Source organism: Hippichthys cyanospilos, chromosome 5 (assembly GCF_059441005.1).
Source record: "Hippichthys cyanospilos isolate Australia breed blue-spotted pipefish chromosome 5, RoL_Hcya_1.0, whole genome shotgun sequence".
NCBI classification, from domain to species: Eukaryota; Metazoa; Chordata; class Actinopteri; order Syngnathiformes; family Syngnathidae; genus Hippichthys; species Hippichthys cyanospilos.
Window position 1 is genome coordinate 14,836,867 of NC_142373.1, and position 16,239 is coordinate 14,853,105.

The 16,239-nt window shown below is 41.9% G+C and overlaps 1 protein-coding gene across 10 annotated transcripts in view; it reads right to left on the minus strand.

Moving 5' to 3' along the window:
* tns1b (tensin 1b) overlaps positions 1–7,501 on the minus strand; it is a 50,384-nt gene extending 42,883 nt beyond the window's left edge. For 6 of the 10 annotated variants that reach the window (XM_088414293.1, XM_088414292.1, XM_088414291.1 and 3 more), the window contains exon 1: positions 7,016–7,501. In XM_088414293.1, coding sequence (XP_088270419.1) covers positions 7,016–7,036 — 21 coding nt within the window. In that variant the 5' untranslated portion in view covers positions 7,037–7,501. The remainder of the gene's footprint in view (positions 1–7,015) is intronic. The other 4 variants (XM_088414295.1, XM_088414287.1, XM_088414288.1 and 1 more) reach the window with 2 other exon arrangements.
* Between the last annotated feature and the right edge of the window lie 8,738 nt (positions 7,502–16,239).

Consider the following 16,239-nt stretch of genomic DNA (forward strand, 5'->3'; position numbering starts at 1 on the left):
ACTGCCGATGAACAGGAAGCGTGTGCGGATAATGGCCGACACAAGCGATGAATATCAAGACGAATAGGAAAGCCCTACTGATGATTCCTTCCTGAACATCTGTCCACATTTGTTTTTTCCACATTTATATTTGAGTCGTTTACATTTGCGACCCATCCATCCAATTTGTGATACTTTAACAGAGCGCAGAAAACCAATCAGTTTTTGCATAATGGTCATTGAAAAGTGCAAGAAACTTCACAAAAGATGTGCTATAGGATTTTCACCATGTTACAATGTTAACTTCTCATCATAACCACCTCCAAAGTTTTTATTTATTTATTTATTTATTTATGATCCATTTCTAAGAGTTATCCTGCACTTTTAGCACCTGCCCTGCCCAAGTAGGTAAAAATGGCTTACGAGAGTTAATATGTTAACAGGACCTCGTACTGCCTCTATACTGACCCCATACCGCAGTGCAAGAGTAAATACACACCAGTCTTATCCGAGGAAACTTTCAGGTTTATTACTTTTGGTTTCATTAGGGGTAGGGGAAGAGAGATTTTGCACCGAGTCGGCCAAGAAAACCGAAACTTTTCATTTATTTGTTGTTTCGTTTTTTTTTTTGTAACGGGTGTTACTTGTGTGGTCTTTTGACACGTCTTTTGCTTTATTGGCTCCTCCAGTTCATTTTGATGTCGGTAAAACCCCTGTTTTTGGCTTCTCCATTCACTCTGCTTCTGTTCCCTTACTAATCACTACAATGCTACAAAGCTATTGAAATTGTAATCATCCAGAATGGCTGGTGAAAATCTATCTTTCAGCTTTCGGCCATATCTCCGAGCCCTACTGCTGATACATTTTTTCTTGACTTTTTTGACTATCCACGTCAATATATACGTTTGTGGATTGCCCAACACAATGTCTCTTGTAGCCAAGCGTTGATAAATGGTGAGGGCACCTTCATGGAATGCGCTTCTGTTTTTCCACAATTTCATCCCGTCAACTTGACGTGTGGATAAAGTATCTCGGTACAGCTTCAAGTTCTTCCAAGTCTACTTCTGCATGGCTCCCTTATCACTTGGCAAGAACAGACTGTTGTCCTTTTCGTTGGCGGGCTCAGCCTTGAAGTGGCCGTCAAACTCCTCAACTCGTTGGGCCTGCTCAGTGTTTTCACCTGACAAGCCTCCGGCTGAGAATCCCAAGCACACGTTTGCATTTCAAGCATCCAATTTACAGCCTCTTTCTGTTTGAGTCAACAACCTTTTTGTCTCATTTATCCACATGGCTGCCACGTTACGAACATGTGGAGGTGTCCTTGAGCAAGATACCCAACCCCTGTTGGTTCTGATGCTGTGTTATATTTAGCTAAATGAGTAGTCAGTTTTAAACCTTGTGAGAACCTAAGGTAGAAAAGCACTATAGAAGCCAAAGGACCTTTACCAATTCCCACTCAGGAATTCTCCTAAAAGAGACACATCTTGAAATAGGTCTTGGTATAGCTAAATTGCAAAGCCTCCAGCATCTAAGACAATTGTGTCGTCAAAACTTGATGACGATTTCGAGGACTTGGCATAAAAATGAGGTGCAAAGAAAGTTTAACTTCTTCCGAAATTGGAAAACGGGAGGCCTGACTCCAGCTTCAGCAACAAACATGAACTTGATTGAGCCAAAATTGAACGAGGTCAGTCATTTTGCTTTGAAACAGCCAATATGGGCAAATATCTGGATTCGTACATGGGAAATCACCCAAATGAGCCCTGATTTGAAGCATTTTTTTACTGGGCTGTCCAACAGAGTTTGCTGACAATTTCCAGGACTTGCCATGGAAAGAGGTATGCGAGGGCAGCTTTAATTGAATAGTCATTTTATGTATAAACAACGCAAAAAGTGCCCTGCGAAAAGAAAGACAAAGACATTGCGTGCGTTTTGCACTGCGTGGGAAGGAGGCGTGTGATGTTGTTATCGCGAGTATTCAAATGACTGTAATAGAATAAAGTATAATTGTGTTGTTGCATTCCGTACATGCTTGTGTTAACGACATTAAGCGAGGGCCCATTTCCTGCAGACAAAAGGTCCGAGTCGGACGTCTCCGGCTGCTCGGTCGCTCATCATTGACACACAGCTCCTTCTCAGCTAATAACGCGCGCCGCACTCAGTCATGTTACGTAACCGCTGTCGCTCTCGATACGGTAGCAACGACATGATGAGCTTCACTTATTTAGCGAGCGTGCAAACGAACCCTGTCAAATGTCTACTTTCAAAAATGCCAACAATTCAGTCAGCGTTACCTATGAAATGTGTGTTAGTGCCAACTTTCCTCCGTCTTTGTTTTCTTCTTCACTGGCACAAAGACGCAAACCCGTCCTCAGAGAGCTTTTATGACGGAACGGTGCCGTGAAGCTATTCGGTGTGCAAATTCGATTTGTGAGGTGCAACCAGTAATAGCTGAAGCTTGGTGTTAAAGACAAAAAGGAATTGGAGGCATTCGGACTCTTGATTTATGGCACAGTCTTTGTAAAAGTTAGGACTTTTTTTTTTTCTTTTCTTGCTGAAAGATTTGTGGAAAAGCGGGCTGAACTGAGCAGTGCTGGTGTGGACAGGACCAAATACGAATCCAAACACCTGGTTGTTGATTTATGGTTCGCATCAAGAAGCTTCAAGAAGGATTTCATAGTTTGCAGCGTGAGAGCTCTAGGTTATTTGCTGCCTGTTTTTCTGAGATATTTGGAAGAGATCCTTAAATGGAAAAGTCTTTGATATAAATGGGCACATTATTTCTACAAAAAAATATGGGTTTGGGCTTGATGTTAGACTATGCACAGTTGGTGCGACCAACAAGAGTTAGAATTAAATTAGGACAAGATGAAAAAGTAAACGAATCACACCCTCATTTTGAAGTAGGATTAAAATATAGCATTTAAAATTTACCTAAAATTGGTATTGTCACTTGTCCATCTTGACTAAATATTTGTCAAGTATGTTTTTTTTTTTTTCAACAGGTAAACATGCATTAGAGTTGTCTATGAAAAAACTCTACTGACCAAGAGGCGCCAGATAGGGTTGCATCAACTCGGATTGAGATCAGCAGAGCGTTTGACTTGAAGATAATGATTAGGTAGTAAATGGGCTTTTCAGGGCAATTAGGAGGGAATATAATATGCGCAAATATATAAAGAGTAATACAGTGTTTTTGGGGATTGTTAGAAAAGATTACGGATGTTTTTATTCAAAACCTCTCAGTCTTGCTTTTGTTGCTTCATAATTAGAGGCGTTATATAGGCCAAAAATGTCAGTGTCAAAGCAAAGGTTGTGCTTGATGTTTATTTTCACTAGAAGCTTGTTGATCAAAAAGAATTGTTTTGGTGTGACTGATGCTGATTAATAGTGAAAGAAGATGGAAAATGAACTTTTTGTTTTGTGTTTTGGGGTAGTTTTTTTAAGTTAGGTTTTCTTGCTCACGGAATAATACCAACTTGAACGATATAGTACTTAACAGTTTTTTTTCTGCTTTTGAGCAAAACTGGGGATATGGATTTTTCCCACCGGGAAAAAAAAAACAGTAAAGCCTATATGGAAGTGGCAGCGTGCGCCTTGTGTTCCTTGCTGTTGTGGGCACCACCTTGCCTTTGTCCAGGCAGCCCGCCCGCCCGCCGCCCCCGCCAAAAGGGGAAACACCACGCTTGTCTCTTTTTGTTGCAGAGTTAGCAGCGGTCACATTCTCTTTTTCACAAGCCCTTTCAGCCAACAGTTTGTAGCGGCGCGCCGCTTTACACGTTTTCACAAGGCTCTCGCTGGTTGGAAGCAAGCCAAGTGGCCAAGGACGGGGGGGGGGGGGGGGGGGGGGGGGGGGGGGGGGGTTTCACAGGACACAAACTTATCGAAAGTTCCCCAACTGAACAAGACACTTTTTTTAAAGCACTAATAGCAATAGAAAGAACGAGCTTTTGAATGTGTTAGCTCAACCGCTGGAAATTTTGCCCTTTCCAAGCCTCATCAAGAAGCGAAAGAACCCCTTTAAACATCTTCCGTTTTGCATCTCTCAGCCAGTAAAAACATTTTTCCATGTGATGTCATCAGGCAGCTGCTCTTGAGCTGAAAGCAATGTGCAGATAGAGTAGGATGGGAAAGAAGGCCATGGGAAATGAAGACGTGTATGCTGGGCTTTTGCATCATGTCATCAACTGACTACCTTACATTTTTTTCCAGGACGCTTTCGTAATCTTAAACCAAAGCAAAATTAATACCCTGAGTTTGACCGATTGTCGTTGGATTAAAAACTTGTCCGTTTGAGAAAAAAAAAAAAAAGTCAAAATGATAGCAAAGCAATGTTGTTATTATCCTTTATTTAATAATGTTTTCATTTTATGAAAATGAAATCAAAATTTAGGGCAAATACATAAACAAGTATTTCGGTAAGTATTAAGTAGGTATTTAAAATGAAACTGAAGGCCCATGAAAGCTATTAATTGAAAAAATAGATGTTTTTGCTATTATTAGAGTTAAATCATAAAAAGCTAAGCATCAAAATCCCAGTTCTGCTCATAAAAAAATCTAACTTTCTCCACTGTTTAGTGAGAAACTGGTGGAGGAAAATCATATGTTATTGCTGATCTAAAAGATCTAAAAAATTATACACAAACTGAGTGACTTTTTGGGGTTCTTGTCCAAGACTCGTCACTCATTCATTGGAAGGATGACAAAAGAGCAATTTCGAGACAAAAAAAAAAAAAATTACGTACATAAAGTTGTCCAAAGTCTTTGTGGGGCAAAGCAGACATCTAGCATGAACCTGACATCGTTTCTATAAGGTGTGTCTCCGTTTGTGGACAAGCTGAGGCGAGCCTGTTCTCCTGTCACAGCCCGTTTGAATTGTCTACTTTCTTATCAGCTTTGCGTTTTCTTATAATTCCCTCTTGTGGTTTTAGTCGCTTGTCTGTTTGACAAGTCGTGTGGTGATTTTTGACAGTAGACTCAATCACTTATTTGGCATCGTGTCCATCATTTCACTCGGGACATCCAGAATGCTTTTCCTCTAATAATGAGGCTACACTAGAAATCGCAAACCATCATTTGAAGATTCACACACACAGGCACGCATGAGCACAAGCACACGCGTGCACACACACACCTACAATATGAACAAACCAGCAAAATTCCAGGAGAAACATTTATGGCCTGATCAGACAAAGATGAAGCGAAGTGATGGAAAAGATGTGCGCATCTGTGAAAGACGGTGTGAGTGATGTCATGGTTTAGGTTTGACTCCTGCTGGGACTGACTTTTTAGTAGCCATTCTCAAGAAAAGTGTAATCAAAACTTACTGGAAGACTGTTTAGAATGCAACATGCAAACCAAGGAGCCATCCAAGGTTTTGGACAGGCCCAAATATCCACAGGACTTTTAGGTTCCACTCAAAATTAGGTGGTGATGTTGTTTTTCCTTGGCCACTGTTGTTTCTCAAAAAGCTTAATTAGCTGTACAAGGTGGAGCCAGAGACAGATTAGTCAAATAAACAATTATTTCACTAAACCGCCAGGTTTAACCCAACATTAAATAAATCTAAATTGAGTCTTTTTTTTATACTTTGAAAGGCTGCAAACTGTCCCTTTGAGGAGCACAGACAAAACGGACTCAACTCAAGGATGGGATCACAAAGGAAGCACCTTCCTTCTTTGTGAGAGGTTTTAAACGGTCCATCTGTGAGACGGATGCCCATCTCCAAACTTGCATGCTTTCGTCCACACTGGCCAAAACGCCCCATGTCTGTTGCGGCTCAAAATGTAAACTAGCACGCTTCCCTAGCAGGTAAGAACCATCAAAATTGTGCAATTCAGTGCAGTGTGGGCTCGCCAACAGCAAGGCCGCGTCATCCGCACACAACCAGACACACAGTGCCATGTCCACGTCCAGGCAAGACGCCAGTGGGTTCTATCCACGCTCCAATTGGCTCCCAGGTATTCCAAGTTCTTTCTTTTTTTTTTTTCTGACTGTAAAAGGGAGCTACAGTGAAGGGTGTGGTCAAGAAGGGATTTGGCAAGATCGCCCATGGCTCGTAGACACCTTCCACAACCCGAGCTGACTCCCAAAACTCCAAAATCTTTTACAGTAGCTGCACATAATTTGAGTAAGTCAAATTAATAACGAAGTTGCAGGATAGGGCCCAAAATCGGTGGATTTTGTAAAAGGGGTTTGCTATTGACTTTATAAACTCTTTTTTTTGTTTTCTTTTTTTTTCCCCATGATCGCGACAGCTTGTAGTGTACAGACAGGTTGCGGACTCCAGTCATACGACCTGACTCGTCAGACTCAAGCCGACAATTTTGGGGCAATTTTCATTTGTTTTGCTAAAACATATGACGACTTCGACTACTTGAGCTACTGAGTCTTACTGTTCACATGTGAAATTCTGAATTTTCCAAATAATGTTAAATATGTTATTGAAGGAAGGTGATACTTTCTGTCATGTACGTCAATAGCAACACAGCCATTGGGTTGTAATGGGAGTTGTAGTGAGGGAATTCCATAAGCAGTTCTTGAATCCAAATGGATGGAATCACAAAAACGCAAGTTGGCAAATCAAAGATAAGTAAGTCAACATCTACAACACATACGATTATCTCCCACTCATAAACTCCACTCTGTAGACGAGCTTGTAGCACCTGGGGGGAGATGCCACTAATCAATCAATCAACCAAGGAGGCGAGCTACCCCCGCGCATGATGTTAAGAGACTGACAAATCGGACACTAAATCAGAACCCTTAAAAATTGCTCACTAGATCTGCCGCACAATGGACACACACACGCAGAGACACACGAGCACCTACAAACACACGCACACCACACTTGTATGCACGTGAGTCCAATTCCAACCAAAGAGATATTTGCATGCCAGGAGAACTCAAAAGGCCAACGTTCCGATTATACTACTAAAAGCCACTTTCGGTATTTTCCATTTTCTCAATAAGGCAATTTGCAGTTGACAAAAAGTAGCATTTTTTTTCACTGTGAAAGCGACTTGGCTCCACTTACCTGAAACAATGCTGTGGCCATCCTCTCGTCCTCCCTTTGACTCAATAAAAGCCTATTCTTTGGTATGGTGCTTTTTTTTTTTTTTTTTTTTTTTTTTTTAGTGCTGCATGGTTTTGCTCCAGATAGTCTAAATGCGCTCAGTGTTACCTTGCTGCAGCGCAGAGATGTTTGAGTGAGGGTGTGTGTGCGTGTGTGTGTATGTGCGTGCGTGTGTATGCGTGTGCGTCTTTCAGAAAAGAGAGGGAGAGTTTACGTGTGTGTATGTTGAAGCTCCAGGCTAATGGGTCTGGCTCTCGTCTGGCTCTCACTCCTCCTCCTCCTCCTTCCCATTCGAAAATAAGCAGAAAAATGTCCGAGCGGACTCGACGAGAGCGCAAGTAGTGCGGCCAGAGGCAAATCCTAACATCCTGCAACTGGAATCATCGCAGTGCAGCACAGAACGCCACACCGGAGAAGACAGGCAAAGTCTGGCGCGCAGGGTTACAGCCCCCCCACCCCACCCCAGTGTGTGTTTGCTGCCTGGGTTTTTCTCCTCCCCTCTTGTTCGAGGCGGACAAGTCATGAGAAAGAGAGAGAGCAAGAGAGTGAGTGAGAGTGGGGGAAAAATAGATCCAAGCTGAATTTCCCATGATGGGACTTGGACTTGGGAAAGAGGGAGGGGAAAAACATCCATTCTTCACTCTGTCCATTTTATCAAAGTCTCAAGTTACAGGTTAATTATAAGCCCTCCTTTCCCCTTAAACACTCCTTTTCTCCACTAAGAGTAGGCCAAAGACTCCATAGCCAAAGTCAAAGAGCAGCTGCGGCGGCATGGACAGCGTCGTTCTCCAACACTCATGTATGCATGAGGATGATTTGCTTGTAACTCGCCGGGCTACACCGCGTCACTTCAGCGCAACTTGAAAACCAATCATCAGTTTTACCTGTGGTGTAACCACAGAAACATCTGACAACATCAGCCTACAACCTAAAACCTTTAGCTGAATATCTAATATAATGCTTTCTAATGCCGTGCCAGGAATAGTACCTGTTTTTTTCTTTTCAAAGTAAGAGCAAATTGATTAGAACATGAATCGACTTGTTGCTAAACTCCTGTCTCGTGCCCCCTTTGCAAAACATGTGTTTGTTTTTGTTTTGTTTTTTTGTTTGTCTTTATAAAGTTTTATACATATGCACCTTCCCATGAGCAATGCCATTTTTTGGCAGACGTGACAGAAATAAAACAGATAATGTTACATTATTTACTATATCTACTGGAGTTGCCAAATAAAATACCTAGGAATGCCAAAATGTAGTTCCAAGGATTATTAAATCAGAGAAAGATGAGTGGTCGAGCACTCTGTCTTAAGGGTTTATGTTTCCATCCAAAAACGTTGTTGAAATATATATTACAGTGGGTACATCATTGAAAAAGATTAAGAGCTAATCTTCTGTGTGTGCATTGGGACGGCGTCGTTTGAGGCGGTCCGCAAGTAAGCGAGACTATTTAAAAGTTAAAACGTGATATTTGGCAAATTCAAACATGGTAAGTTAAACCGCCAGTTCAGGTTACTGGCAGAAAAAAAGTTAGGAACAGATGGCAAGACATTGCACCTGGAAGAAACGCCATCTTAGGTCTCAGGTCCGAGCGATCGAAAAGACGGCAGCGGTCGACTAGTAGCCCATGTTTACCAGATGTCACGGCGGCAAGTGTTGCTTAATTCGCTCGTAACAACGAGGGCCAGGAAGGAAGCCAGGGACTGAGGGGGGCATATGTTTTATGCCTCCAAAACAACATGCTTGTTTATGAGAGATAAGCCTTTTATGTGGAGGCCAGCCTGAAGTGGGAGGCGTATGGGAAGGAAAGTCCCTTGCCTTAGCTCGTCGGGGCCGTCGACTGTGTTGCCAATACACAGAAGCATGCCATATGCATGTTTTACGTCTCTTGCAAAGCACGAGAAAAGACAACTATGTCCGGGGAAGACACTCGCCAAAGCCCTGACAAATAATTGCCAGAAGAATTGGTGCCAAAGAAGTAAGACATCTTCTGCAGTGACATTATGCACAAATTAGGAGGGATGAAATCGTAATCTTAGGCAATGCCATTTTGAGTTTGTCAAAGCTGCATTTTTTTAAAGGACTCAGGCCGTTGTAGACAGATAACACTAACCAGCTCGCAACTGGTTATAAAAAAGCATTGCGTCTACATCACACTGTCACCCATACTCCCTCTTTGGTAGATGCTGGGCAACAGTAGGAGCTAAACTAGCTTGCGTCGCACCAGCACTGACTTCACAAATTTCATAAATCATATTCGTGTGACACGTTGCCTCACGTCTGTGGGTACAAATAAATTACCAACTGTAGCTAACATGTAGCACTTTCTTCAAAGGTGACCTAGGAGTCACTGAGAGTGCTGATTGCTAAGGTGACGCAGAGTCGGGAAAGACCCAAAATAAGTGCTTAGGTGTACAATAGACTTTACACAGAGGTCTGGTTAGAACCATTTTTGGGTGGAGAGCCAACAGTTTTGAAAAGCACGTTTGTATCATAATCAATAAATATCGTTATATAAAATAAGACGTCTACATGCTTGTGTGCAACTGGTGGACAAACGCTTCCAACATAAATATATAAATGATGATAGTGATATACTATATACTTCCATATAATTCATATAAAGGACAGAAAAGGAGGGGAAAGGGTGAGGTCCACTTTCACAAGTCTGACTCAGGCTTTCCCAAGCATGAACAGACCCAGATGACAGTCCCCCAGAGTCACGAGCAAATTTTCAGCAACACCCAGACAGTGCAGAACAGATGTGAGGCTGACGATCGTCCTGGACTTGAATATGGAGCCACTTTTGAATCGCTTGGATACAAATAGGTGGGTTCGAGTCAATCTTTTGTGAGCTGCCAATTTCCGACATTGTGTTAGTGATGTCACAAATGAGGTCATTTACAATACACCGCCCCACAATGAGTTTCGCTGGCTGCTATTGGTGGCCAGGCTGGGTGAAGAACTGATATTTTCAAACATCTTAGCGGGGAAGTCTACAGTGCACTGATGAATTATTCTGTGATGTGGAAACGCTGGCTCTACAAGCAGTGTTTTTAAGTTGGGGCAAAAGTAAATGCCATATCCTACAGTACAGTGACAGCGTAATATCTTGTGTTGTTTTTTGGGTGGGGGGCAGTATTATTGAATGGAGCCATACAAAGTGCGAGAGAGAAATGTAACAAAAGAGTGTACTGTTGGCGCATTCAAAGTCCGGTACGTCATCAAAAAAATTCCACTACACTAGAGGCTAAAATTGAGAAGTGCTGGTTTGCCGTTCCACTGCTTACCGGCCGCCTTAATGCACTCTGTACAAAAGAAGATACAAAAACACGCACCGTAATTTGATGGGAGTTCAGATAAATAATCATTCTGAAGTGAATATAGACTCATTTTTTGTCCATGTTGAGATTGTTGATGTACAGTTCAACCAAACTGCAAAGAAACGGTGATGTGAAAAAGTGAGCAGGAGTGAAATCACCACAAGCAAAGGTCTGCCAAACTTCCCGCGTTTGCCTCATCAGCGCCACTTGTCTTCTCCACGTTTTTTGGCCAGCATGGACATTCTTTCCCGCAACTCCCGATGACTGGGTCACGTTAGAGTGTGGGTGTTCCTGTTTGTTTTCACCAGCGTATCCATGCAGCGCATCCCGACCGCATGGGCACCCGCAGCCTCCTCGCGCGGGCTGCTTGCGGGTGCATTCTGGGTGGCGTTCGGCTCGTGCCAAAATGCGGGGCAAAATTTTTCTTGTTGTTATGTTTTTGTCCGCCTTGAGTCAAAGCTGCGCTGATGGATATGTACGTGTGGGCAGCACGGCGCGCAAGTGTTATTTTCACAGAAACGTTCCGTGGTCACAAAGCGATAAATCCACACACCTTCTCACGATTGTCCCAACTTGCATTGAACGCCATGTGCAAAAAAGTATCTGAGATTATATTAGAACAAGTGAGCGGCAAAAGTGCAATTTGAAAAAGTTGACTAACGAGGAAGCAAAGTGAAGAAGTGACATGTTATTGAGTTAAGGGAGTAGAAATGTTCTTTCTGCCCTTAATGTTGTCCTCCCACTTGTAATCTTCACCTCAATGTGAAATTGTGCTGACATGCCAAAAGCATTTGTCACATTCTGTTGCAAATAAACACGTGGATGATAGACAGATTTTCTCACATGGTGCAAAGTGACTCAAGCCTGCATTAGAGGTACATCTGTTGTAGCCTCCCCCCAATAAAATAATATTTAAAAAGGCATACAACTTTCAAAAATAGCACTCTATAATATTTGCAAGGGCTAGCCCAGGAATAATGAAGGTCCACATTTAATTAATGGCTATTATAACAGCATCTTAAACAAGCAGCCACAATTCTTCAACAAATCGGGATACAATGCCAATAAACATGTTACACATGTTGCACAAAAATAATAATAATCCACGGAGTCATAAACAAGTATGTCATCTTTGTAGCATGACGCTACATCAAACACTTTCCTTTTTCATTTTCATCCCAGTTAAGTGAAATTGGATTTCTCATGGCACACCACTGCAATAGAGACATAAGAGCAATTCTTGCGAATTGCTCCCATGCAAGGTGAACAAATAAGGGAGAAGTGTCGATAGCAATCGGGAGCGCCTCCCCTGTTTGTCATCTGGGCCTTCTTTGCAAATTGTTTCCTGTGGAGGCCGTGACATGTTCCTTTGAAATGTTTGCAAAAGGAAATGCCGCTGTGATTTTTGCAGATGGAATGTTTCACTTATGTATACATAGAGCCTCCGAGTGTGCCCCCGGCCTCGACGCGCCCCCTGCAAAAGCCTGGAAAAAAAAAAAAGTCAACAGGCCCCGGCACCTACGTTTCATGGTGAACTAAAGTGGGACTTCATCAATGTATCGATTCGTGGTGCCGAGGGAAAACTCTCAAAGGGGATTCTTGTGAGTCTATACTACACATACTAATGAAGTACTCTTCAAGAAGAAATTCTCTCACATACAACTGTTCACTCCTGCAAGTGTCGAAGGGACGTTTCAATATATTTGTAAATCCGTTTGAACGAGTATTTCGCTCATAAATGTTTACTCCACATTGACAATTCCACACTTTTATAATAATGCGAGGCAAAATCTCTCTCACGTACTAATTAGAATAGAATAGAATAGAATTGTCCTCAGGTTTGACTGAGTGCGTTGTTCATCTCCGTGTGCCCTGCAATTGGCTGAAAACCAGTTGAGGGTGCATTTGTAGCGTATCTTTGATTGAATTTTAGATTGTTTACTAAAAGATTATTTGTTTATTTCTGGCTGATCTGCAAGAATATTCATTAATCATGGCTAGGAATGGGCAAGTGCATTACCAAATATCGGTATCAGGCCAATATTTTTATATAAAATTAATCTCCCTGATCTGTATGAAATAATGTTTTTTTTTTTTTTTACTGTGCTTCCAGTGCTATATATTAAAAAAGTTGAAAACTCTCTGGATGAAAACTCTTTATCCAAATGGCTTGTTTCTCCTGTTGTTGCTCCTTCCTGCCTCGTCGCCCAATTATATTTAGTACAGACTGTCTGCATGCACCCCTGGCATTTCCTGTTAGTCAAAGACAGGGCTTGGGTACAGCAAGTATTTTAATTGAAACCAAACGGTGGCTACTGTACGTCTACTATAAGCAAAGCAGGTGTTCCGCAATAATCCACATGCTCTTCTTCTCCAAACAGCATCAATCAAGCCAGCAATGCCCCCCCTCCCCCCAGCAAATCCAATGTCAACACACATTACTATGTGCAACACTATGTGCTTGGAAATTCTTTAAATACTTTTGCAGGACATCGAATGTCCAATAAGACACAGAGTAGCAGCACTTTTTGTGAGTGTTTGCGCCTTACCTTTGCTTCGCATTTCTTGTGGCAAGGAATTCGGCACACTGCGGAAAAGGGGGAAGAACAGAGAATAAATTAAGTCAATTCATATCATAGCAACCCACAAAATTAAAGGCTGACAATTTTTAAAAAAGGACAATTCATATTTGTTCTGGGGTTGGACAATATATTGGATTAGTCTACCAGTATTTGATGAATTTGTTATTTTCAAATTTGAAGACTTGAGAATGCCGTAAAACCTGAATTGGAGGTTTTGAAAAAGTGGAATGCTGCAAGGGATTTTACAAGACAAGTTTACAATGTTTACTAACTACTCAATTGTGGCATTTAAGCAAGTTATGCACCGTCTATGAACAGCTATTTGTTTACATTCATAAGTTTATATTAAAATCAGTTCACTTTATTGTTTTCTAAAAACATTCCACAGTATTTATTTCTTAGTAAACCAAACTTAAATAAATGTTTGCTGGGAGTATTCAATTAAAATGAATCCAGTATAACTTTTTATTTTTGGGCCATATCGCCCAGCCCCAGTTCAAACTAATGACTAAAAGCATAATTAGAAAAAAAAAAAAAAAAAAACTGTCCCACTGTGACACCCTTTTTGTGCCACTAATTCAATTTAGAAGAAACTGCTGCGCCTGAGGTAAAACACCCAAGCGGAGAAGAGAAGGGGCGACTGCAGAAATGTCAATCATTTCTCTAGCGCTTACCAGCGCCCTCCGCAGCCTCACACTGACATCAATCCTTGAGTTTGAGGAGTTTTGCTAAAACCATGTTGGAAAACAATAACAGTGGGTAGCCGAAAAATTTGAAGGTCCCCCCTAAATGACCCCCACCCCCCAAGCGCTACAAATGAGGGTCAATAGAGAAGCACCTGGGCCAGCACCTCATAAATTGTCAGCTTCCTTTTCGAAGGATACGGAGAGCCAAAACACAACGCTGTTCACTGTCCAAACAAAGGAGGAGATGGTATGCTTTTACTGGAACATAGTAGGCCTGTAATAAGTTATTCTTCCTGTCTCCAGGCACATTTTTTGATGACGGTGTAATGGCAGGCACTATCTGCTGCCATGAGTTGATATCTTCTGTCTGTACATTGGGAAGATGCAGGTGCCCAACTCATGCTTTCTGCAAGTCATTTTTATATGTAGCAGCTAGCACACAGAAAAAAATCATGATTTGCAACATACTTTTAGAGACGCTAAGTACGCTTTTGGATTTTGCTATTACTTGTGTCTGCACAGTTTCATGGGCAACGTGTAAATGACGCAACACACCATTTTTAAAGACACTGTTTATTTTTTTTACGGTTACATAAGTGGCGGAATTCAGAGAGCTGCCACCATTTGCCCTGTGGATAAGTCTGGCCGCTAAAGCTGGTAGAATTCAAACCGGGATAAGACAGATGCATACATGTGTACACAACACCATCTATCTTCTAGGGTTGTTGAACAAAATAAGATTCCAGATACCACGAGAAACATAGTTTCTATCTTGAATAAATCAGACACGGCTGGCACAATATTGTTTTGTTTTATTTTTTTCCACCCGAAAATCCTTTGCACTGGTTAGGTGGTATTTGGCTGAAGTTTGGCCTTTACATTCAGTTCAGTTCAATTCTGGGTTTGTTTTATTATTGAATGTTGGGGTTTTTTTCTGTAATGGGCTCACAATAGTACAAAAATGGTGGTTTAATTGTTGATTGGGCTATTTTGACAACAAAATATCACAGACATCTGGGAATCCTTTTTAAAAAGAGGGGGAAAAAAGAATACTAAGTCTCCCTTAAACCAAGCAGAAGCTACAAGTTTAAAAATGGGTCAATTTGACCCACAACATAACAGGAGGCTTAAAGAAATCCAATGACATCATCCTACATTTGGTTCCTATTTAAGAACCCCAGAGGCGTACTTGTACTTGCGCAAAATGTGTGTGTGTGCATGTGTGTATTGAGTGTGCATGTGTATATGTGAGTTCGCGCAGGGGGGTTAAGTCATTTTGACTTGTTAATTACAGGCCATAAAAAGTGGGCAGTGCCACGAAATGCAAGGAAAAAAAAAGTCGAGGTCCCAAGGTCTTGACATGGTGAACAAGCTGCAAAACGTCACATTCCTTGGGAAACAAAATTGACTCTGTCAGATGCTCTTCTTTTTTATGTACGTTTTCCGCAGGAGCAACAAACACACCGCATACTTATTTTTCATCATCAATTAATCCTTCAATTTTCATTTTCCATCCCTTTATTTAAAAAAAAAAACACATTTGACAATGACTTAACAAAGACATAAAATTTGAATAATTTACAAGTTGACTCATTCAAAGCCAACACAGTAAAAGTGGATCTTTAACGTCTATTGCCGTCATTGGCAGTGAAAGAGGTAAATGTTGTTGAGTGAAATGTTCGATTAAGTTAATAAATTTGCCAAAGACTGATGGTGATACGTGATACGTCATTCACTGCCAGCCCGTTCAAAATGGATATCTGATGTTATGGATGGATGGATGGATGGAAGGATGGATGGATGGATGGACGGACGCAGGGACTGAGAGCTCACAGAGGTATTGCCCAGGGCAAACATTAACGTGAGAAGACTGCAGAGAGTGGTCGACAGTAGCTGTTCAAAACAAGCGAAGAGAAAACAAGAACAAGGGCGTACAACACCGCCACTTGTTCCGTGCCTTTTGGATGCATGCGGAATGAGAGGAAGGAAAATGTGATGGGGAGGCGAGCAGTTTCCTTCCGCTGGTCCTTCACTAAGCAGCGCCAACTCCCAGGAGGCTCCCCTCCCTCTCCGTACAAGAGCCAACACAATCGGAGGGCAGGGCCGGAGAATTTCCTATCCCGTCACTCTCACTTTTCCCCCCATCCCTGGCCGGGACGTCCTTTTTCTCAGCTGCAAGCACACGTGAGGGCCGGCGCATGTACATTGGCCACGTGCGCGCCCTTACCAGCAAACCGCTTGTGTACTGGTCAAGGCAGTCGCTTCACACGCCACACCGCCGAGGCCAAAACGTCACAAAAGGTGTCTAAGTGAAAATGCTAAATCAAGATACTCGAGCGTCACTTCCAAGCGTCACTTGGCCATTCTAAATGAGGTAGCAAACAATCCAGCAACAAGTATGGATTGGCGCCAGGAATATTTCATTGTTCGTACAGTAAATTGAGTACATTTGAGTTCTCAGATTTCTCGTCAGTCATTCAAATATCTCCAAATACCTCCAAATAATGAAACAAATGTATTGTAGGGCTTGAGGCAATAAATCAAAATGAATATGATTAATTTGCCATTGGGGTTTGTGCAAGTGGCAAAATGTTGGA